The sequence below is a fragment of the Neurospora crassa genome, linkage group VI (genome assembly GCF_000182925.2).
Source record: "Neurospora crassa OR74A linkage group VI, whole genome shotgun sequence".
NCBI classification, from domain to species: domain Eukaryota; kingdom Fungi; phylum Ascomycota; class Sordariomycetes; order Sordariales; family Sordariaceae; genus Neurospora; species Neurospora crassa.
Genome location: NC_026506.1, coordinates 2536273 through 2559403, shown reverse-complemented (window position 1 = coordinate 2559403; position 23131 = coordinate 2536273). Strand labels below are relative to the sequence as shown.

General features: G+C 52.6%; 8 protein-coding genes and 1 non-coding gene across 9 annotated transcripts; 2 read left to right on the top strand and 7 right to left on the bottom strand.

The window, feature by feature from the left end:
- Positions 1 to 843: 843 nt before the first annotated feature.
- On the bottom strand, positions 844 to 4174 carry NCU04048 (hypothetical protein). The gene is made up of 4 exons (XM_952570.3): positions 2490 to 4174; positions 2053 to 2432; positions 1603 to 1993; positions 844 to 1546 (listed from the first exon to the last, which is right to left on the bottom strand). Exons 1-4 carry the CDS (start codon positions 3482 to 3484, stop codon positions 1321 to 1323), a joined length of 1992 nt encoding a protein of 663 aa, XP_957663.2. The 5' UTR covers positions 3485 to 4174; the 3' UTR covers positions 844 to 1320.
- Positions 4175 to 6096: 1922 nt separating this feature from the next.
- Positions 6097 to 8224, bottom strand: NCU04047 (hypothetical protein). Its single transcript, XM_952569.3, has one exon. The coding sequence runs from the start codon at positions 8121 to 8123 to the stop codon at positions 6615 to 6617; it is 1509 nt and encodes a 502-aa protein (XP_957662.2). The 5' UTR covers positions 8124 to 8224; the 3' UTR covers positions 6097 to 6614.
- A 309-nt stretch (positions 8225 to 8533) lies between these two features.
- Positions 8534 to 10420, top strand: NCU04046 (hypothetical protein). Its single transcript, XM_952568.2, has 3 exons — positions 8534 to 9748; positions 9841 to 9916; positions 9987 to 10420. Exons 1-3 carry the CDS (start codon positions 9148 to 9150, stop codon positions 10156 to 10158), a joined length of 849 nt encoding a protein of 282 aa, XP_957661.1. The 5' UTR covers positions 8534 to 9147; the 3' UTR covers positions 10159 to 10420.
- On the bottom strand, positions 10389 to 12613 carry NCU04045 (hypothetical protein). The gene is made up of 2 exons (XM_952567.3): positions 11609 to 12613; positions 10389 to 11464 (listed from the first exon to the last, which is right to left on the bottom strand). The coding sequence occupies exons 1-2, from the start codon at positions 11754 to 11756 to the stop codon at positions 10509 to 10511; spliced, it is 1104 nt and encodes a 367-aa protein (XP_957660.2). The 5' UTR covers positions 11757 to 12613; the 3' UTR covers positions 10389 to 10508.
- A 164-nt stretch (positions 12614 to 12777) lies between these two features.
- nuo51 (NADH:ubiquinone oxidoreductase 51kD subunit) lies at positions 12778 to 15263 on the bottom strand. The gene is made up of 3 exons (XM_952566.2): positions 14472 to 15263; positions 13409 to 14396; positions 12778 to 13346 (listed from the first exon to the last, which is right to left on the bottom strand). The coding sequence occupies exons 1-3, from the start codon at positions 14793 to 14795 to the stop codon at positions 13177 to 13179; spliced, it is 1482 nt and encodes a 493-aa protein (XP_957659.1). The 5' UTR covers positions 14796 to 15263; the 3' UTR covers positions 12778 to 13176.
- NCU04043 (hypothetical protein) lies at positions 15137 to 17046 on the top strand. The gene is made up of 2 exons (XM_952565.2): positions 15137 to 16163; positions 16272 to 17046. The coding sequence occupies exons 1-2, from the start codon at positions 15699 to 15701 to the stop codon at positions 16458 to 16460; spliced, it is 654 nt and encodes a 217-aa protein (XP_957658.1). The 5' UTR covers positions 15137 to 15698; the 3' UTR covers positions 16461 to 17046.
- Positions 16862 to 16949, bottom strand: NCU15392. The gene has a single exon. It is a non-coding gene; the product is annotated as a tRNA-Lys (tRNA).
- Positions 16972 to 19639, bottom strand: NCU04042 (hypothetical protein). Its single transcript, XM_952564.3, has one exon. The coding sequence runs from the start codon at positions 19100 to 19102 to the stop codon at positions 17297 to 17299; it is 1806 nt and encodes a 601-aa protein (XP_957657.3). The 5' UTR covers positions 19103 to 19639; the 3' UTR covers positions 16972 to 17296.
- A 661-nt stretch (positions 19640 to 20300) lies between these two features.
- Positions 20301 to 22998, bottom strand: NCU04041 (ATP-dependent RNA helicase mak-5). The gene is made up of 2 exons (XM_952563.2): positions 22691 to 22998; positions 20301 to 22629 (listed from the first exon to the last, which is right to left on the bottom strand). Exons 1-2 carry the CDS (start codon positions 22913 to 22915, stop codon positions 20437 to 20439), a joined length of 2418 nt encoding a protein of 805 aa, XP_957656.1. The 5' UTR covers positions 22916 to 22998; the 3' UTR covers positions 20301 to 20436.
- Positions 22999 to 23131: the final 133 nt, after the last annotated feature.

The window sequence follows — 23131 nt, the reverse complement described above, 5'->3', positions numbered from 1 at the left end:
TGAGCCCCCTTGAAGTGTTACCCGAACCAAAACCGCGCCTGAGCTGAATGCTGCAATGCAACCCTCGCGGTAACAACTTAACCATCACAGCCTCTCAGAACCCCAGACAGAGACTCCCAGCGCCTAAATGGCTCCCCATTCAGGGCAGCCAAACCACAAATGGAGGCGAAATGGAGGAAGTGACTGAATGAAATGTTTGGCCTTGAGATTTTGTTGTGGATTGCGAACCACCAAGCACAAAGTGGACTAAGATGCAGCACGCAATGGCTGAACCACAAATGGGGTGGTGGGTGGGCGCCCCGCCTGAAGCCTTATTGCATTTGGTCCGTAGGCAGCGTTATTCCCGACCAACCTGGTTGGGTGGTTGTGCCACCAGGACCGCCTAATGGGCTGTATGTCATTCTGGGTATAGATCCAACGCGCCAGGCTGCATGAGACCCCTTCCCCCTCTTCCCTCCTACCCTCAAGATTAACTGAATGACAACCTTGCAGTTAGTGTAAACTCGCACTTTGGCTTGTGAGCCTGTGTCCGGTCAAGATGCGACACGGGGAAAAGGTTGAGGGTTGTGTTGTGGCGGCCGACATCAGACACCAGACGGGCAAAGATGGTGATTTAGTTGAGCCACGCGGGGCTCTCCGTGGCTGTTCATAATGGTGGTTGATCTTTGGACGCCCGAGGAGATGAGATGTGCAGTGGCGTGTGACAGACCATGGTCCGTTTCATGTCGTGTCTCTCTCAGCCCCTAACTGGGTGCTGAGGCTGTGAGCATATGCTGTCGGTAGCCGTTCCGCTTATCGAGCTTCGAAAGGCGGATAATGACCCCGAGTCGAAGAGGTTGTAGATGGGGAAGTTTTTACATACGCAGCGAACAGAAAGTGAAGGGTGCAATGGCGGTAGGGTACAAAGCATGAGCTATAGGGAAATGAATTGAAAGCTAATCAAGGTCCAGTGTGCTTCTTAACCAGGAGTAGAAGAACTTGATCACGGGTCAAGAAGAAAGGATATCAAAGACGCCTCTCTAGCGTGTACAAACGACCACAAAGATCTCGCTTGAATCAAAATAAGAAAAAAAAAAATCACCGCTTCTGGATTGACTTGTAAAATCATTGCGCCCACAAACCTTCAAGTTCCCTTCCTTCTAAATCTGCCACCCCTCAGCGTCCATCCCATCGTCCTTGAGGATCCCTCGAGAGAAAATAATGAAGGAAAAAAAAAAGTAAACGCCACAAAGCGCTAAAATCCCAATCATGGATGTATCGTAGGCCATCTCTTCGTAACATCGGTCATGACTCGCCGCCAAGAATCCAAAGGCATGGAATCTAGAGCTTCTGGTGCAAGCTTTTCGGCACCAAGTCCGGATATTCCCGCACCAGCTGGTCACAGAATTGCTTCCACAGCTTCTCCCATGTTCTTCTGGTTTGGTCCCTCTCCTCGTCGTCCATACAGGAGTGGTCAATGCTCCACTCAATCAGTTGGCGTAGCCCATAAAGTGACATATCTGCCTTTCCTACCATAATCTGGTAGAAGTCATGAGATAAGCGAGACCTGTATGAATGCTTGTTAGCAGGCTAAACACCGAGCAGGATTCCAGAGAAACGAACCTGAAAAGAGTCCCGTTGTCGGTGCTGATAGTGCAGTGCACATCGTTCGCCAACAAGCTGTAAACCGTATGCCCACTAATTCTAGGGGTAAGGCCCAAGATCTCGTTTGAGATAGGACACACCTCAATACAGACGTTTTGCTTCTTCATTCGCTGCGTGATGTATGGATGCCAAGCCAACGCGAAGCCATGGCCGATACGCTTTGAACCTAAAAGAAGAGCGTCCACCAAGTTGCCGTCGGTCTCCGTGCCGACATCCAGGGTCTCGCCGCAATGGAACAAAAACGGAATGTCGACCTTTGCGTCCCTACACTTGTCCTTGAACACGAGAAACTCTTCAATAAAGTGACTGAGTGGATGGCCTGCTCCTTCCTCGCCAACAAGATCAAATCCTATAGAGCATCTGTTAGCCTTCGCTTCCCCGTGTCGGCGGCTGCAGAATACGACATACCGGCGATATATTTCGCATACTTGTCATTCTGCTTCATCGTTAAGCACTGGTCCAGGGCAAACTTGACCTGGCTGGGGTTGAAAGACCGTGGTGTGCAGTAGATGATCTTGAGTCCCTTGAAGATTCTGTGCTTGTGAGTCTCCTGGAACTTCTCATACACACCGATAATGAGGTCCATGATTCCTTCGTTGTCAATTCTGCCTTCGCCATTGTCATGCCAAACCTGGTTGGTTTCCATGAAGTTGGGGCGAATCTCGGCGTATTGGATGTTGTCGTTCACAAACTCCTCCAAGCACTTTTGCGTGTACTCCCTGTAAGCTGCCTCGTAATTGAAAAGTCCTTTCATCATCTGTGTATGAGCATTAAACCTCTGCCAGGCACTGTAGACGATATTAGCTGTGTGATTGGCACGCATCAAGAATTCACGTAGGACCTACCCCTTGGCCGTTTGATGTGGATTGTAAGCCTCATCCGGCTGAAACACGATTTTGCGTGTCAGGTATTCGTCGACAAGATCTTTCCCAAGCGCAATCTTCAGTCGAGATTTCTCATCGCTTGCATAGGCCTCCTCGTACTTCTTGGCAAACCCGTTGCAGAATTCCTTGAAAAGCATGATGTGTTTCGGTTGGCCAGACTCATCCTCCTCCTTAGCTCCATTGACATCCGACTTATCTCGCGTGAAGAGATCTGGTTGCCCCAACCAAGTTGTCTTGAAGGCACTATCGCTGAGAATGCTGAACTTTAGATGGCATCGCTCAAAGGCCTTCTTGTCAAGCAGGGGTATGTCGCTCATGATGTACATGTAATCTTGCTTTTTCGCAATGTTGAGTAAAACTTCGGGGAGCAAGTTGGCGTTAAAGTGTATGTGAAGGTGGGCGCCTTTGGGCATGTTCTGAATGGCCCGGTAGAGTCTCGTTTTCTCAATGACTGGGGCATTGACTAGAAAACGATCCCCGGGGACGCGCTTGTGTTTCTGACCAGCATAACCCTCGATCCTGGCCTCCTTTTCGTAGACCTCGGCGACATCTAGATCCTTCAGTCTTTGGATCACCGCATTTGCCTTCATCTCCGTGCTATCTGCCTCGCTTGTGCAATGGTGGTCGAACCCAAGTGCCTTTTCGCGCCTTATGACCTCATCACGCTGCTGGAAATATTCCTTCGCGTTCGGGGGCGTGGGCGTGTCGTTGTCTTGTTGGAGCAGCTTGATGGGTGCGGACTTGTGCTTGTCCCTCGCTGCAATCACTCTGTCGAATGATTCAACCAAATCATACGGCCTGGGGACAGGCGCCCGGGGCTTTTCGTCGCCTGAAGCCATCTGGTCTGAGGTAGGTGGGGATGGTGATTTGCTTGAGTGAACAGATGAAAAGATCCTTCGTAGCTTGCTTAATGGGTGAGGAGAACTCGGGTCCTTTTTTTGAGCCATGCCACACATCTCGTGGGAGCACCGACACGACTTTTATAACCTTTTACATGCGGGTTTGAGTTCAACGCAACGGCTCCCTCTCGTCCTCCCTTTACGCATCCGGCAAGCGGCTTAGTTGAGATGATAAAGAGCCCGTTGTTGGCAATCTTCCTTTCAAGTATGAAAAGTGATTGTCGATGATAACAATGAAAGGGCGGTCCAGCTGGGTAAAAAGAAAATAACGGGCGTCGATACTAACGCTCTTAGCCTATGACGACCTTGGACAAGTTGGCATCGTTGGACGAACTCGGTCGCGCCAAACAGGGGGCAGCTCCTTTCAAAACAAAGGGATTAAAAGCGTGGAGCCGCGTGGAGTGATTTGAGGAGTTCCTCGTGTTGGTTTCTGAGGCCAAAATGAGGTGAGCAGTATGTGTTCAGATGAACTGAAATCTGAGCGTCACAAGTCTCGGCAGGGCTGTCAGGCACAGCAGACGACGAGGCAGCGGCAGCCAAGGAAGGGCAGCAGCCCCTCACAAACCTCAAGGCGCTTCCCTCGCTTCGCGCCTTCTGTTTGGTAGGAATGCCCTATTTAGGATGCCACGCGGGAGCCTGTGTGCCTCCGGTAAGGTAAACAGCTGTCACGGTACACCCATACATACCGACCTAGCTCACAGTCAGGCCCCCGGCCATCTCCCGTCCCTTTTCACCTGGAAGAAAAAAGTGGTCATGTTGCAAATGGCTGCGCCTCTGAACTCCTTGGGCGGGTGTGGAGGATGTCCAATCGAAGGGACCTATCGTAGTAGCCAGTGGGCTGTGTGAAAGATCTTGGCACACAGGCATAATCATTTACAGTTGAGACCCCTGAAGCTGCATACTCCAGATGCTGCATATATACCAGTTGGTGCATAGAGCTTCGAGGTCTGTACTAGCTATCTTGGCCCTAGCCCCGCTTCCCAAAACTGAATATATCCTACTCTGTGCATGGTTCTATCGGTCTGAATTACATGCAGTTTCAGGGGTCTCGACTGTACCTCCATTCCAGCTGACAATAACTTACACCATCCGCCATCCCTTCTTTGACGATGTATTTCATCCCTTGGTATCCCACGGTTCAATCAACCGACAACATCCTTTACTCTGTTGGTCAACATGCGACGCCGCCTTGATGCCGTCGCAAGCAAGACCAACAGCCCGTGACCGTTTACCACTTCAATAATTGCCCACTTACTCGAAGCATCATTCAGCGCCGTGGTTGCCCTCCAGGTAGCACACCATCAGCTAAAGTTAGGAAAATCCAGCCTCACGAGCTTCAGAGAAGTGTTATATGCAATGAGAGAATCACCGGGAAACATATCGAGCTCACCGACCGGGGCCGGCCGCCGAACATTTGAGATCATCCACCATGCACCGATAGCCGGACCTAAGAGCGGAATACCAAGCCATCAAGATGACAGAAAGCCAAAGTGTATTGACTCAGACAGCGAACTTCCAGTAAGCGGACTAGGGGCAACCTAGTTTGTGCATCTTACTACCTAGCTGGTCCAAACATTGAATCGATGAGCGAAGTTAAGGAAGCAGCAACTTGATACTGAATGCGGTGAAATACACGATCTACTCTATCTGTTGGAACAGGTTGAAAATTTGCGAACTGAAAACTCTAGTTTAGATTGATCACACACCTTGTCCACTTCCGGATGGACTGGGGTGTTTGACTACCGGTATCCCATGCCATCGTTCGGTCCAACATGTGAAAGATAAACCCTCTCCAACATGTGCCAGCACAAACGGCTCGGCAATAGATGTGTGCCAACAGATCAGGAAGAAGCCTTTCTGAATGCCTCAGGCCTAATAAACCCCATCATTTTTTTCCCCTCCATTCACAAGACGACGAAAATGCGTTGCGCAACCAACCAACCAACCAATAATTATCCATCCGAGCGAGGCTGTGCCGGTTCGTCTCAGCCCTAAACGACCCGCTTGTCAATTTGAGGTTTTTAAACTGTTTCCGGTCCCTTGGGACACCAACGGTTGCTCGGATCTGCCTATTCTGACAAACTACATAGACTATCCACCAATCCACCAACAGAGCCCAACGAGCCTTCCGCCTTGATCACTGCCGAACAAAGTGGAACATCTCACTGCCTACCATCGTATTTCGCGAAGAAGAGTGATTTTGTAAGCCACATCCGGCAGATGAACGGTCAGAGAAGGAGACAACGATCCCGGACCGTCACACCGTGTACAGTATACCGAACGCAAGCGGGCTTGGTTTGACAGTTGGCCGTTGGTGATACTGAGAGCGATGGAACAAAAAAAGACTGGCAAGGTCACAGGGAGTGTTGATCAATGGGTATGACATGACATGATATGGACATCACCATCGCACCGTGAAGTAATTCAACCTCACAAGGCTCTCTCACGACCGGCGGGGAAACATCAAAACAACCTCTGGTTTGATTTTCGATTCGGGGTCATAGTAGGCAACAACAACCGACAACTAGTACAATGGAATTCTATCCAGTTTGCAATTTATCTGACGTCTAGATAACAGGAGACAGGCATGGGCACTACGTTTATCGCAAGGCCGAATGCCCGGGAGGAGGCATAAATCACCAACCACAGAGTCGCCGGACCCGCGTAAACGGTTTTACTTGACATGGCATGCTATCCTGGGCAACAGAAGGCCGGATTCTTATTCACAATACATCTCCCGTAAGTAAACTTGATGTAAGCTCATGATAGATGGTTTCGATAACTTGGTACCCACGCATCGAAATTAAGCTCCGCGCAAGTCCATACCAGAAGCTATCCTGATTCTAGTCTATACACATAGGAGATGGTAAGGGCGGCAACGATTATGGCCAGTCACCCGTCCGTCACCATCTATGTCTCACAAATCGCCAAGTATGAGAATAAGAACATGATGCTGTCCTCTAGCCAAGTTGAAGAAAGATGCATGCGCCCACCCCCGGACAATGCAACAAGATAGGAAAGAGAAAATATGGTATATCGCAAATGCAAACAGAAAGCACACAGAGAAAACCTTGACTGGTCGGAAAGAGGAAGCAAAGCTTTTGTTATACCAGAGAAGAACCGAGTATTTAGCAAGGAAAGAAAAGGAGACAAGTCTGACAGGACAGAACAGTGTATCAATGACCGTTTAGTCATCGAACTTGATGCCGCCGACGGCGAAGGTGTCAATGCGGCCGCCCCGATAGCTGCCCCTCTTCTTCTTGTTCTTCTCCTTGGTGAAGCCCTTGCCTCTGGTGACGATCAAATCCTCGTGCGCCTTCTGGCCCCACTCGTGACCGGCGAAAGCGTTGGAAGCGAGACGCGGGTCAACAACGACGTCCTTGCGCACGCGAGAGAAGGGCTGGATCTCCTTCTTGGGTGGGGGGCCGTTGGCCTTGCCCCGGTTGTTGGTCTTTTCCTCGGTTGTAGGGACGGGAGTGGACTCGGTGGAAGCCTTGAGCGTGGCGGAGGAGTCGGAGCCGTTGGTGGAGGCGGCCTTCTTCTTGTCGGTCTTCTTCTCGTCCTCAGAGTCGGACGAAGAGTCGCTAGAAGAGTCGCTAGAAGAGCTGTCGCTGGAGGAGCTATCAGACTTGGTAGCCTTCTTGGCTTCCTTCTTGACCTCCTTCTTCTCAGCCTCGGACTCAGAAGAGTCAGAGTCAGAGTCGGAGTCCGAGCTGGAATCGGAATCAGACGAAGAGTCCGAAGAGGAGTCAGAATCGCTGGAGCTCGAATCCGAATCGGAAGAGGAGTCGGAGGAAGAAGAGTCCGAGCTAGACTCGGAAGAAGAGTCGGAAGACGAAGAGTCGGAAGAGGACGAGTCAGAAGACTCCTCCTTCTTGGCGGCAGCAGCCTTCTTGGGGGAAGCGGCCTTAGCGGCGGGCTTCTTCTTGTCGTCTTCGGATTCAGAGGAAGAAGACGAGTCGGAGGAGGAGTCAGATGAAGACTCAGAAGAGGAGGATGAAGACTCGGCAACCTTCTGCTTCTTGGCCTTGGGGGCCTCGTCCTCGGAGCTGGAAGAGTCGCTGGAGGAAGAATCGGACGACGAGGAAGAGCTCTCAGAGCTGGACTCGGCCTTGCGCTTCAGAGGGTTGGTGGCAGGGGCGGCGGCCTTGGTCTTCTTAGCTTCATCCTCGCTGGAGCTGGAGTCGCTAGAGCTGTCGCTCGAAGAGTCGCTGCTGCTGCTGCTAGAGCTTGAGGACTCGGCCTTCTTGGCGGGGGCTTCTTTCTTCTTCTCATCTTCGCTGTCGCTATCGCTATCGCTGTCCGAAGACTCGGACTCGCTAGAGCTGCTGCTCTCGTCGTCGCTGTCGCTATCATCGCCGCTGGTGCTACCAGCCTGCTTGGGCTTGGCCTCCCAGGTCTGGAAAATGGAGACAAGGGAAGCGTCGGAGGACTTCTTCTCCCAGCCGTTCTTGGTGATTTGCTTGGTGAATTCAGTGGCAGCGTCGCCGAAGTTGTTCTCGGTGAGGAATTTCTCAACGGCGGCGAGGAGCTGGGCGGAAGGCTGGGCGACAGCCTTCTTCTTGTCGCCTGACTTCTTAACGACCTTCTTGGTGCCGGCCATTTTTGGTTTTTGTTCAGTAGAAGGCTCTGAGGAAGGAGCGGTCGACGAGGAGGTGGTGTTGTTGGAAAAAAGCCAGGAAGGCAGGGCGGACATGGAAATGAGAATTGAATGCAAAAACACCAGAAGGATCCTCTGAAACTCGAACAAAGATCGGTTCTGGACAAAGGACGCGGGCGCGCTGGGCGAGGATCGACTGTGGAATTCGAAATTCAATGGGCCCCGCGACGGACGACTGGCAAAAATTTACGGGGCCTTGGCTGAATTGGGTCAGACCGCCTTCCATTTTGGGTTTCTGCTTCACTTCTCCGCCCTTTGGCCTGTCCTTGGCATCTTGTATTCGGGTGCCTCGTCTCATGTTTCTTGCTGCAGCTGTCGGACAGTGGCAGGGCGGGGTATCCTTGCTGCGTCGTTTCGTCGACGGGACAAGGTCAAAGCTTACTGTCGGTGTATGTTCTTACATACATAGTCACACTTATTGGCATAAACTGTTATTGTTCGCCGATGGTGAATCTGCCCACAACCCATCCTTTCTTGAACACTCGTGATCCAGTTGTCGATATTGGATCCTTCCCAGGATTTGATGGTCCTATTGAGAAATGAAAGATGGATGCCACAATAATCGAAAAGTCATTCGACTCCAGGCTCATATCGCCATGAAGCCCCTCGACGGCTTACTCTTCGCTGGTCCACGAAGGGTGTTGGCAGTTATTCCACCAGGCAGCCGAATAAGCTCGACTCCTATTTGCTCTCCTATTCGGACTTTTCGCTTGCAGCGTTTCAATGTTCGGACAGCATAAGGAGCTCCAGTGCCCTTTAATCACGGAACTGCTAACGGGTGGAGGCCATTCATCGCTAAGGCAAAGCAGTTTCTTCGTACTGCTGGCAACGGACGCGTCACGGCGATGATGGCCCCGCAGAAACTGCCGTATGAAACCATTTCAGAGGGGATATGTGAGGCTCAGCACCTAGTAGAGTTAGGGATCTATAAATGAGAGATTCCGACTTCGTTTGGTGATGGCTACTTTTCTGAATCTTTACTGAGAATATCAATCTCAGTATCACTTGTTGCCGCCTTTGACTTCTCTTTCCCAGATATCCATCGCCTGATTTGACCAAGATGAGCGCAACATCTCCCTCCTCCCCCCTCCTCGCCTCAACAGACACCAACCCGCCCAAAGGAGGACCTGGTCTCAACGCCTCCCTCTTCCTCGAACCTTCTCCCGCCTCTGCCCCTTCCGAAATCGAGGACTGCCTTGCCGCCGACGATGATTTCAATAGCGACGATGACAACGACAACAACAACAAGGTCACCAAAAGGTTCGGAATCAGTGCCTCCCTGGTGATGATCACCCGCCTCATCCTCTTCGTTCTCACCCTCGCCAGCATCATCACCTGGGCCGTCGCCGGAAGACTTGGCAATAACCGCTTTGTGGTGGTCATCTTCGTTGAGCTGATCTTCATGTTGATCACGAATGGGTGCTTTGTCTTGAAGCTGGTGCGGGAGAACCGGCGCAGCAATGTCCATGGTCTCAACTTCAAGATTCCTAGAATCTCACTCGCGGTTGGAGACTGGTTTTGTGTCCTTGGCGGTAAGGACTTCTTGGGGCAGAAGTGGATGGATAGTGATAAGAAGACGAGGAGAGTGAGAAGCCTTCTTGTGAGGTTGTTTGGGGTGTTTATCGAGTTGTATCTTGGGATAACGTTGATCGTTTTTACGAGTAAGTCCCCCCATGGGTTATTGGTCTTTCGAGTCGAGGAACAGGCCATTCAACAGAAATAGACCACTAACACGAAACTGGCAATCAACTAGAGTGCGCCTTCGACGATGCTTGGTGGTACTACTTGAACAGATGGCAAGCTCCTCTCATCCTTGGATATGTTATCGGGTATGCTACTATCTGAACGCGAAGCCCATGATTTGTGTACAGTACTGATATCTTCTATCTATATCTACAGAAGCTTCCAGCTTCTTGCCGTCATCCTCGACCAGATCAAGCCGCTTGGCCGGAGAACTACCATCGAAGTCGCATACCACAGCGACGGACCTGTGCAAAAGGATTATTACATTCAACTCCCCGTTGAGACCGAGGCCGAGGTAGTGAATCCTCCGATGTCCATCGCCGCTTGATTATACGCCTCTATACATACGGTAAACAGGGACTTCTTCCACTGAATCGTCTTGGATCTTGAAACGTTGCAACAGTGGCAAGAGAGTACAACGTTGCGAGCTGGGTGCTTTACGGATGATGAACAGAAGCTATTACATGTTGTAGTCTGCTGGCTACGTCGACGACAGTATGCAATGAATGAAACCGAAAATTGGAAACATGGATAGAAACAAGCATGACCCCTTAGCTTGCGGATAAACAATATATATATTACCCTTTTTCCTTCTCGCACAGCTTTATACGAGCGTCGCTATATCCAAGGTATAGATGTTGATGAACAAGAACCACCGCCAACTCCACCACCACTTACTCACCGCGCACACTTCTCCCACACCTCTACGCCAGTAAGCCACGTACTTCCAACCATCATAAGCCCAATCATGCCCGGCCAGTCAGGAAACCACCCCACAACAGCACCCGGCTGAGCAAGATCAAGCAGATCAGCCGTGATCCTACGTTTGATCCGCATACGGCGATCCGTCCAAATTACCATCCTCTGCTCCTCTTCTGCCCTTTTTTCCAACGCAGCACGCTGGCGCTCCTCCTCCTTGAGTTGATTACCATGCTCATCATCCTCTCGGGATCCTATCTCGTTCTCCTTTTCCGTCTCAGAGGTTCTATCACTGGTAGTAGCAGTAGCAGCGGCAGCACCACCACCACCGCCACCACCGTTACTACTACCACCACCACCAGCCAGGTCGCGTTCATACACCAACCGGACCACACCCCCAATCACCCCGCAAACAAGCGCAAACAACCAGAATCTTTGACCCTCCACATGCAAAAACCTATTGACCTCTGGGCCCCATGGGTCCAGCCCCGGTACGCCCAGCGCCGCGCAAAATCCCAGCGTCTCGAAGAGGAGGTACATCCCATTAAAGCTCTTGGACATGATATCCAACCACATGCAGTACATGCCCACCTCGCCGCTCTTGTCGATATCAGTTTGTGCCTGGTACTGGTAGTAGAGGGTCGAAGCAGAATGAAAACTGTCCAAGAAGCGGAAGAGCCTGAAGAAGCGGCGGCCTTGTGCTAATTTTGAGCGGACGCCTAAAGCGGTAGTGATGATTTGGGCTTCTGCTTTGGCTGACGGGGAAGATAGTTCTTTGGAGGGTGAAACTAGGTTGGATATGCTGCTCAAAAAGAAGGAGGCAATGAAGAGGCGGAGGGAGGAGAGGATGAGCATGAAGATGGAGCGGATGGAGGGGATGTGGGCGATGCATTGGGCGAGGGCCTGGAAGAGGCGGAAAGTACGTTCGAGACCGGCTAAAAGAAGAAGAGGGCGTTAGGCAGGCTGAACGGACTGTGATATGCAGTGGATGTTGGGTTGGAGAAGTGCAGCAGAGATTAGAGGTATTAAGTGCCCTCAGCGCCGTTCTGGAGAACAAGAAGGGAGTGCATCAAACTCACAGGCATCCGTCCCAAATTTGATGAGAGTCTCAAAGTTGCTTCGCTTTTTCACCTTTATCCGCTCAACCATCACCACAACCCTCTTGCCACCAGCTGCAGCCGCAGCCGCCCCCCGTTCGTTCATCGTTGTGTCCATGTTTTGACTCATCCCCTCACAAACCTCAAAACTCGACGTGCGTGTATGTATGTGTGCTTCAAACTCACAAACACAAATTCAACACACCAATCTCTCAAGACCCAGTCCCCTTCCCACCACCTGGTCCGCCTCCCCCTCCCTGTCCTCCTCCTCCTCCTCCCTTGCCCTGCCCTTGTGCACCCCTCTTCTTCTTCTTCTCCTTCTCCTTTGCGTCCTTATCGGCTTGTTGCCGACCACCCAGCAACGGACCAGCCAACAATCCTCCCACGTCCTGAGTCGACCCGGTCCTCAGCGACAGCGAGTAATAGTAATAAAAACCCCGGAAACTGGGGATGCTCGTGGGACGGATGACGTGCGTGCCGGGCCCACGGGCTAGCGAGGTGGATGCGTGGCGGGCGTGGATGCCGAAGGAGGAGCCGACGATGGAGGCGGATGAGGGTGGGAGAGAGGAGGTGGATTGGGAGCGTTGGTGAGAGAAGCCGCTTGGGGGCATTTGGTGATGTGAGGGTGTGAGGGTGTGTGTGTGTATGTGTGTTTTGCTATTTGCGAGAGGGCCGAACAAAGTATTGAAGTTTGTTGAATGTAAGATATTGTAGTCTGATGGTGGAGGTAGTGAGGTTGTGAGTGTTTGAGAGTAGATGATTTTTTCCCACAAAGCGGTAAAGATTATTTGAGCTTTTTGAATGAGATGATCTTCAGGAGAAAGCCTGTTGTAATGTGAATCAAAAGTCGATTTGCACAGCCAAAACAGAACCCACCGGCGTGACTGTTTACGACCTCTTACGAACCTGAATTAGGAAAAACCGAGGGGCAGAAGAAGGCTGTGAAGCTGTGTTTTGGGCGTCTTGAGAGGTGTTCATTGGGCAGGCATGGAGCCCTGGGAAGATTGACAGGTCATCAGGGTCCCCAGAAAAAGGCCGTTCTCGGTTGTGGACGAGTGGAAACACGCGCGCGGGAGTACCCTGAACTGCTCCCCGGACATAAAGTGGAGGTTGCTGGGATGTTCGCTGGATCTGTTCTGGCCTGGGTTGTCAACGGTTCCATAGCGGAACGATAGAGGTAATCATCACCACCAAAACAACAACACATGTGATCTGACGGGATCATCAACAATATCTGACGTCTCGCCTCACCACTTTGTGTCTCATCCAAATTTCATGCCCCATCTGATCAAGAGCACACCATATTTGCGAGACGTAAAGGCCGAAATAAATACAATAACATAAGCCCAGCTGAGTGAGTCATCTACGGCATGGCTTTTGTGCACAGACGTATGATACAGACACGCTCTAAAAGCGGCCGGTTTTCTCTATGTTGGGTTTATAACAAAGAAGGCTCTATGCGTACTGGGAACGCACTTTCTTCGGCCTCCATCCTGTTGTTCATTATTCACTTGAAAACCATGCATCGAGCACTGTTGTCTTTAGACCGCTTACATGCCAGGCGAGACGAGCTTGCCCTGTTGTCTGGCATTGCGTTGCCAGCCACCGGCAAGAGCCTCACCACCGTTCTCCTGGGCAAACTTCCGTATACGGGCCTCCAGCTCGGGCCGGAAGTGGCGGATGAGGCCTTGAATAGGCCAGGCAAAAGCTTCGCCGAGAGCTGAACAAACCATTGTCAGTATCAATATAACCATGATCATGGAACAAAGCAGATAGACCTACCGCAAATAGTGTGACCTTCAACCTGCTTAGTCAACTCCTGGAGCATATCAATCTCCCTCTCGCGGCCCTGACCCTTCTCGAAACGCTTCATAATCTGCTCAGTCCACTTGCTGCCTTCACGGCAAGGTGTGCACTGGCCGCAGGATTCATGGCGGTAGAAGTGGCTTAGTCGGGAAATGGCGCGGACGACATCAGTGCTCTTGTCCATGACGATAAGGGCGGCGGTACCCAGACCGGACTGGCTGTCCTTGAGCGCATCGAAGTCCATCAACTGGGTATCGCAGATGTGCTTGGGCAGGATAGGTGTTGAGGATCCACCGGGAATGACGGCCAAAAGGTTGTCCCAGCCACCGCGGACACCGCCGCAGTGCTTATCAATAAGCTCACGCATCGGGATGCTCATCTCCTCCTCGACAGTGCAGGGGTTGTTGACGTGGCCGCTGATGCAGAAAAGCTTGGTACCCTGGTTGCGCTCACGGCCGAAGCCGGCAAACCAGTTGCCACCGCGGCGGCAGATGGTGGGAGCGACAGCGACAGTCTCGACGTTGGCAACAGTCGAAGGGCAACCGAACAGACCGACGGCGGCAGGGAAAGGAGGCTTCAGACGGGGTTTTCCGGGCTTGCCCTCAAGAGACTCGATCAAGCTGGTCTCCTCGCCGCACACATAGGCACCGGCACCGCGGTGGAGGTAGACATCGAAATCGTAGCCTGAGCCGCAGGCGTTCTTTCCGATAAGCCCATCAGCATAAGCCTCGTTGATGGCGTTCTGTAAGATGGCAGCCTCCTGGATGAACTCGCCGCGGATGTAGATGTAGGCAGCGGTGGCGTTCATGGCACGGCCGGCGACCAAGCAGCCTTCGACAAGTTTGTGGGGATCCTTGCGCATGATCTCGCGGTCCTTGCAGGTACCCGGCTCACCCTCATCGGCATTGACGACCAGATAACGGGGCTTGTCGTCCTTGTCCCAATCCTTGAAGTTCATGAACGACTGACATGCAAGAGATAACAGTCAGTAAGCATGCCTATTAGTTTTATTCTCTAGAAGCCCGTTTTGCAAACACACCCATTTGAGTCCCGAGGGGAAACCAGCTCCACCACGGCCTCTAAGACCAGAGGCCTTGACCTCGCCAATGATCCAGTCGTGACCCTTGAGGAGAATCTCCTTGGTCTTGTGCCAGTCGCCCATCTTTTTCGCATGCTTCAGGTCGGGCGGGTAACGGCCGTAGAGGTTCTGGAAGATGCGATCCTGGTCCTTGAGACCGCCGTAGTGGCGTACGGGATTGGCAGAGCCATCTTGGACGGTCGCAAAGGTGCGGCATTGCTCGGCGGCGGCGCGCGAGAGGGTCCTGGCCGACGCCTTGGTGGGCGCCGCGGTACGTGAAAGCATGATGAAAGTCGTATCTGCTCCAGACTCAGAGCAGTGTGGAGTACGCCTATGGAGGCCGGGAGCGGGAGGGGCGGACTCTGGGGTGTCGTTGTCGGGGATGGGGACTCGAGAGGAGTGGGTGGGTGAGGTTATTCCACTTTCCCACCTGTTCCGTTCCCCATGGGGCTGGTTTGCCTCACTACATTATAAGTTCATGGACGTAACCGGTTCTCCCCTCATCCTGATTGGCCGTTCACGGTGGTAAGCTTAGGTGTGGCGCTGGGGCCTGTGGCGGGAGCTTCTTGCGTGGTGCTCTGATGAGTGTGCACTGCAGACGCCAGACGGAGGGGTGCAAGTCGGAAGCTGTGACCACCTAACTGCGAGTGCCCTGGCTGGACCAGCTCGTCCCGCTTCACCTCCTTAAGTTACATCTTGGGCTTTGTTCCTGCGTCGAGATGCCCTTCTCTTTCGTCCCAAGGTGCGCTATGCAGCGGCGCGTGTTGTCCAGATCCAAAAGTTGGGGAGAGTTGAAGGTTACAAAAGGTCTATGAGAATTTAAAGACCTCAGACCCAACAGATCCATCATCCGCGAGTCAGGGATGCCCTTTGCAAACGTCAAGCATGCATGACTAGCAAATCCCCGCCCACCGGACCCTACGACCTCCATCTTCATCTCCATCAACTCCATAAACTTTGACGATAGCGTCCGAGCTTTCAAGCTTCCAAAGCTTCCACCCCGGGCATCGGCCATCCGCTATCTAGATCTCCATCCGATCGAGCGACCAATATCAACCAAAGGACCGACCGCCAAATTTTGAGACAAGATCTCTTTGGCAAGACAACCACAAATACCCATCGTGACAACACATCACTCACCACGGTGATTTGTCACCAAAACAAACAAACAAACGAAACACAGCAATAATGTCATCCGCAACCCCCTCCCCCGTCCCCAGCTCCGCCCACGGGCACCACAAACGGCACTCCATCCTGCCCGCCGTCTCCCAATCCGGCCCAAAGCCCCCCGTGCAATTCTCCTCGTCCTGCACCATCGCCGACAGCGCCCTGCTCACCGGCCCGCACACCATTATCGTCAGCACCGAAAGCGTGATTCACCCGCGCGCGCGGCTCGAGTCGCTAGGCGGTCGCGTCACGGTTGGACGGCGCTGCATCGTGCACGAGCGAGCTTGCTTGGGGGCGGCTGACCTCCAGGGGAGGTACCACAAAGGGAGTCCGGATAAGGAGGGCCGCTCGATGGGCGCGGTAACACTGGGGGACTACGTGACAGTCGAGGTGGGCGCGCAGGTTGAGAGCGGCGGGACGGTAATTGGGGAGGGCACGACGGTGGGCATTGGGACGAGGGTTGGGGCGGGGGCTGTTGTTGGGAAGGTGAGTTCAACTTGAACAACACGGGGTGATCTCGCTCCAGTGCTCATGGTGTCGTCGTGCCTTTATCAGACTTGAATGGACTGGACTGACGGATCGATACTGCCACAGCATTGCACCCTGACCGCCAACAGCACCGTTGCAGCAGGTGAGGTTATTCCAGACTACACGGTGATTTACTCGAACGGCCTACGGAGAATCGACAGGAGAGGAGTGTCGGAATTGAAGAACAAAGCACAAGCGCGCCAAATCGATGTTCTTAGACGAATGATACCCAGCAACCCCGGAAAGTTCCAATAATACCCAGATTACTCCCTGGTGTGCTGGTAATGAGTTCACATGCGGTGCTCTATTGTTCTGGCTGCATGTGAAAGAGACTTATCATCACAGAAATCTTACGATGATGGCATCCCAGAATCCACCGATATTGCGTGGCATACAGAAAGAGACATGTCAAAAGGGGTTTGGTTATCAATTCCTTCCATACTAGGGCTATGAATGCATTTAAACAAAAAGAGAGGAACAGCTCGACTCTGCGGAAGAAAGTGGGGAAAATAGCTGGAGGGTCGTGACAAAAGGCTATGGGAGAAGAGAAAAAAGATGGATATTGACGAAGGGGAAATGCATCACCAAGAGAAAACGGTAGCTCGGAGTCCCATGTTGCGGAAAATGCAAAAAAATGAAGGAACGATCGGGAATTGAGCCCGACGTGGGGGTCGAACCCACAACCTTGAGATTACGGAGGAACTCCTTAAGAGTCTCACGCTCTACCGATTGAGCTAGCCGGGCAAGCGACTATCAATCACTCCTTGATGGAAGGAACCCTGGGTCCAGCTCCTATAACGTTCATTTTACTAAAAATCCCAACGTTCAATGCAACCAAAACAATCAATGCCTCCTCTTTTCTGTCACGGCTTGTATTCCTTCACTGCATTCCCACCCAAGCTACCAGATATCAGAATATGTTTATTCCTCCCCCTTGTACCCACGTGATATTCCCTTTTAAAAAAGCCATCTATAGAAATCCCAGTTTTGCCGTAATAGTCATTAGTGTCATGACGCCTTGATCGTCCGAGTTATGTTATCCCCCAATCTCCAACTTGCATTACCTATCCCATTCCATCCCATCACTCCCATCACAAATACCTAACCTTCATCCACTCACTCGTCCCCAGCCCCAGATTTAACCCATTCTCCGCCCACCACCGCCTCACCCTCGTCTGATCACCCAATGAATCCTCCAGCGCCTCCTCGATATCCATCGTTTTATACTCCACCCTCTTGCCCTTTCTCCCATTCATCCCGGGTAGCTCCCCATGCGCATACCTTCGCCACCATTCCAGAACGGGTATATGCGCATGAAAAGTCGGCTCTATAAGGATCTGATTATCAAACTGCATCTTATCGTCCCCCCTCAGCTCGCGCCACAAGTCCAGAATCTTGACCTGGCCCCATCTACTCGCTATCTTGCACACGTGCTCCTGGTGCTCCAAGGGCACACCGGACTGCTCGAGCCACCAACGCATGATCTCCACGTGGCCGTACTGCGCCGCCATCAGCAGGGAGCGGCCCGGTTTTAAGGAAATGTTTCGGGACGGGTGTTCGCGCTGGGAGGCGTCCCGCCACCACTGTAGCACGTCCAGATGGCCGCGAGAGGTGGCTAGCTCAAAGGCGGATTCGGTGTATTTCAAGGGAAGGCCGGAGCGGCGCCACCACTCCAGCACGGGAATGGAGCCGCGCATGGAGGCCAGGTTGAGTGCTTCCGTGTCGTACTGCTTTTCCAGGAAGGAAGGGGAGCGCGCCCACCATTCGAGGATGTCGGTGCGATAGTAGTAGGCCGAGGCTTTGGTAGGGATCGTCTTGCCGTCAAAACACTTGAAGAGGTGCGGGAAGTTGGACTCGATGTAGGTGAGAACTTCGGTGAGGCCGAACTTGAATATTAGGTGGACGGCTAACGCCGAGAGGTCTTGGAAGGATTCGGGCGCTTGTGAGAGTTTTTCGCAGATGGCTTTGGTGTTGGCTGTCAGGAGCGTCCATTCAAGCTCGTGCATGAACACCTGGAGCGGGTCGTTGGGGTCTTTGGGTTGCAGTCGCCAGCCTTCGCTCTCGGGCATGGGAATGGTGGTGAAGACGCCCATGGAGGTGGCTAGCTCCCAGTCGTTGGTATATTCAAAGATCATGCTCCATAGTTCTGGTGGTAGTGTGCTTCTGGCTTTCTTCCCTGTTGCGGCGGATGTTCCTTGCTGAACGGATACCTCGACAGTGTGACCGATCTTGAGCAGGTCGGCCTGGTTCTTGATGATGGCCAGCACTTCGTTGAATGCGTCCCATTTCACAATCCGTTTCGGGTTCGGGCCGTCATCGTAGTGCCACAGAATGGGGGGAAGAACCCGGATCCAGCTCCATTTCCGATGAAGCTTGCTGATCTGCCTCTTAGTCATTGGGTTCTCCCACATGTGAGTGGTCATGCCAGGTATAAGAAGTATCCGCTTGGAGGCATCCCAGCCCCTCAAGACCTCCAGCAACAGTGTATCCGCCATGCCGCACATCATCCTCGCCAGGTGGTCCGCATCGATGGGGGCAATGACAAGAAGGTCGGCCCATTCTACCAGTTCGTCGGCTTGCTGCTGATATGTTTCCACCTCCTTGCCCGTAAGGCCATCGGGCCCATTTGCTCTCAAGTTCCTGTTCTTGTATACCATGATCTCTTGCGCTAACCGGTGGGTCATGTCGTCTACTATCGCCCGTGTTGTTATTTGAGGCTCTTTCGACAGGCGGACGGCGATGGCTTGCGCGAAGGCGACATCTCGAGGGCCGTTTGCGGCAATCAGGAGACGAAGTTTTCGGGGACGTTGGATTTCGCTTAGCGATGGCGTAGACGGGATTCGCTCGATAGCAGAGACTCTGCTTGCAAGGCCAGAAAGAGAACCGTTGCCAGCCATAGCGCCGAACTGGCGGTATTAGGCGTATTGTATTCGCTCGTTCGCTCGTTCGGTCGGTCGGTCGGTCAGTCGGTCGGTGGTTCGAAATATTGAAGGGCGCAGTGTTTGTGTTTGAGTTGGGTTCGAGAAAGAAAAATGGGACCGTCGTTCCAGGCCTCCAAGTAGGTGTATGTTGCGCTTCTTCCACCGTGAATAGTGGCCTGAAATAGATCGGAAGGCGGGTTGCTGGCAAAACACCGTATATGTTGTCGTGTTGAGCCGATATTGGGCGACAATGGACCAAAATTAATGGTAGCGAACTGCGATTGGCTTATCTCGGAAACCGTCGGATAAAAGGGTCCGGAATGACGACACTAGTCTTACGATCAGAGTATTATTGTTGTCACTGTCAGGTTATGCAAAAGGCTATGACATGAGGAATCGTGAGAAACAAAGAGGGGGAATGAACTGTTTGTTTGCTGGTGGGCGAGTGGTTCCAGTGTACAGGGCGAATCAAAGGCGCCACATGTCGAACGTTGAAGGGAAAGGTGGACGACGGGAGATAATCGCTGAGACACGGGAGATTCCCGTCCTTTGGAGGTGCGCGATTAGTTCTAGGTACACTTCAGTTCGTACACTGCTGTTAGTAGTTGTATAGTGTACTGTACAAATGAGAGTACGGATACAGTGGGGTGTCAGTTTCGGTTCTTGTCTTTTTTCTCTCTTTTTTTTTTTTAAAAAAAAAAATCATCAGTCAGTCCCTCTCTTCTGTGAAACCTCCTGAGGCCATCCACGCAGCAGACTGTACGGCGCGGCAAGAGTGACGTTTTCCTTGCTCGTTGCTCAGATGCCCTTGAATGAAGCACCAAACCGACGGCCCGCCCAGACAGGAAGCAGAATGATAACAAAGTGCCCCAATGCTTGGCCGTCACGTTCGCTGCACAAGGAAGCGGACAAGCCTGACAAGTGACAACAAGTTCGCATACCCTGCTGCTCGGGGTGGGGTACTTCGACGGGCCGGGTGGAGAAAATCATAGCGGCGGATCGGAATGTTCTCCGGATGATGAAACCGAAACCGGGAACGTCGCATCGAATCTCAACTTTCCACAGCAACTGAGAATCTAGGCCATGGGGAAGATGGAGACCTTGATGGACCCATGGACCCTGTCTCACTTGGCAGCACAGTCCAAGACGTGAACTGTTCTTTTAGTGCCTTATAGAACAAAACACGAGAGAAAAAATACAAGACATCTTACTCAGAGTGAAGAGACCGGATACTATATGTAGATCACCGCTCAGAATTAAATGGTTAACCGTGAAAGGAAACATGCAATACCACAGCCATGAATCTGCGTCTAATCATCCAAGCCCAATCCGTCCACCTGGCCCAAAAACAGCCCCTGCTCGCCCTTCAGCAGCTCACTAACATCCAGTCCAGTGAGGTACCTCTCGCTGACGCCCGTGTTGATCCTCTTGCTCAAGAGGTCTCTCAACGCAGCCCTCAGCGACGCCAACTCGCCCTTGCTCATCTGCTGTGCCTCCTTCTGCTTCTGCTTCTTGGAGCTACCCTTGCCACCCCACTTGCCCGCCTTCTCAAGCTCTTCCGAGTCATAGTCGACGCCCAAGTCCTCTGCCGCCTTCTTCATCCAATCGTCCTCTTTTCCACCCATGGTCTTGGCCTGCACCGCATCCGCGATCTTCTTGGCCAAGTCGACGCGCTCCCGCAACTTGGCGACGATGCGCCGGTCGATATCGATGGTGCGAAGTCCGCTCGAAACGAGCTTCTTGGTGTTGTTGCCCGAGTTGCCGGCCTTGACCTCGGCCTGGGCGTGCACCTTGGCAACGAGGCGCTGCGTCGGCACGGCTTCTTTGGGCCCGCAGAGCAGGATGCTCGTGCCCGAGTTGGAGGCACGGGCGGTACGGCCGGAGCGGTGCACGTAGTCCTCGGCGGCGCGCGGGACGTGGTAGTGGATGACGAGGTCGACGTCGGGGATATCGAGACCACGGGCAGCAACATCGGTAGCGACCAGGATAGCTGCAGAACCGTTCTTTTTCTTTGCGCCTTCGTTGGCCTTGAAGCGGTCGATAGAGCGCAGACGGGCTTGCTGGATCATGCCCGAGTGGAGAGGGAAGGCTGGAAGATTGAGGTTCTCGAGGAGGGGGGTTAGGCGACGGACAGAGTTGACCGAGTTGGTGAATACAAGCGCGCGCCGTGTGGGCTGGAGCATGAGAGTGGCATAGAGGTAGAGATCCTTCTCCATGTCGCCGCACATAATGAGACCCTCCTTGAGGTTCTCGGCCATTTGGTGGACGGGATTGGCGTCGACAAACTTGGGGGTTTCGCGGAAGTTCAGCTTCTGGAGAAGATACTCCATGTCCTGGGTGCTCGTCGCCTTGAACTTGGATTTTCCGGCCAACTTTTGCTGCAAGTTCTTGTTGAACGTGGCGGAGAAAATGAGAGTCTGCCTCTTGTTGACGTGCTCTTCCTCCTCCTCCTCCTCCTCCTCGCTGTCCTCTTCTTCCTCTTCCTGTCCCTCCTCATCAGTACCGCCCATCTTCTGATCCTCATTGTTCTCTTCCACCGGTGGCCTGTCAAGAGCCTTGAAAATCTCCTCGGCCTCCTTGAAGTGACCGTCCTTAAGAAGTCTATCTGCCTCATCCAACACGAGGAAGGAGATGTTCCTCAGAGAAGCGAGCACAGAGTTATCTGAGCTCATAACCTCCCACATTCTGCCCGGGGTCGCAATGACGATATCGGCGACCTGGAGCTGTCGTTTTTGCTTCTGTACGGCCATGCCACCAAGAACCGAGCAAATGTAAGGTGCTGTAGGAAGACCTTTGCAAAGCGCTTGAAGATGGTCTCTGATCTGCTGGGCAAGTTCTCTGGTGGGTGACAAAATCAGCGCTGTAGCGCCCTTTCTCTCTTCCTTGTTCTGCTTCCTCGTCTCAGCAGCGCTCAACCAGCTTTCGATGACGGGAATTCCGAATGCCAACGTCTTTCCCGAACCGGTGGATGCTTTTCCGATAACGTCGTGACCAGCCATGATCTCGGGAATAGCCTTGGACTGAATCACGGTGGGCTTGGAGAACCTGAGTTTGGCGATGGACGAGATCATACGAGGTGACAAATCGAGTGGCACCCATTCGGACATATCAATTTCCTCCTCTTCAGGCTCAGGAAGCTCCTCCAGTTTGGTGAAAAGATCGGTTTCTAGTTCGGGGTCCTTCGGCTCGACAGTAGTTTTCTCGTTCTTGCGGGCCTTCTTCTTGTCCTCGGCGTTCTTCTTATTCGCTGCCTTATTTGGCTGCTCCTTCTTTGGCTGTTGCTTTTGCTGCTTTTGCTGCTTTTGCTGCTCCTTTGGCTTCCTCTGGTCCTTGGAGGCCTTCTTTTCCTTGGCTGGAGTACTCGCAGCTTCGGCCTTGGTTTCTGATGTCTTGACTTCCTGGTCCGCATTTCCAGCAGGTTTCGGTGTCTCTTCGTCGTCGAAACCACCAAACTCTTCGCCGTCATCTTCTACCTCTGCCTCCGACTTGGGGACCGCAGCCATCTAAAGACATATGTGAGTTCATTCATGTCCTGTCGCTGTCATCATCCATGACCCAACTTACGAACTTGACAACATCGCCATCCTTTACAATGTCAACACCGGTAATTTCCTCCAAACCAAAGAAACCCTCCGCATCATCGAACATTTCAGGAATGTCGACCGTCTTCCATGCCAGCGCATCAACGGAAACAGGTCGCTTGATCTGCTTAGACGACGGTTGCGTCTTGCGGCGCTTTGGCCCGCTGGCGGGGGCTTTTGTGTTCTTGCGCTTCTTATCGACGGCCATGGTGTGAATATGTCGTCGTTTTCGGGTGGAAAAGGGTGTCGGGTTTGAGTGCTTGAGGTTGTTGGATGCACTGATGAACTTTGATTTGAAGGGTGTTGTTGACACTGCTCAGTGAAAATGGCTGTAAAAGTGAAATGGAAATTTTGGCTCCACCTTGCAGCTGGGTTGCAGCAGCCTCTAGCTGGAACAGGCTAGCCCATGTGCTGTAAATGACAC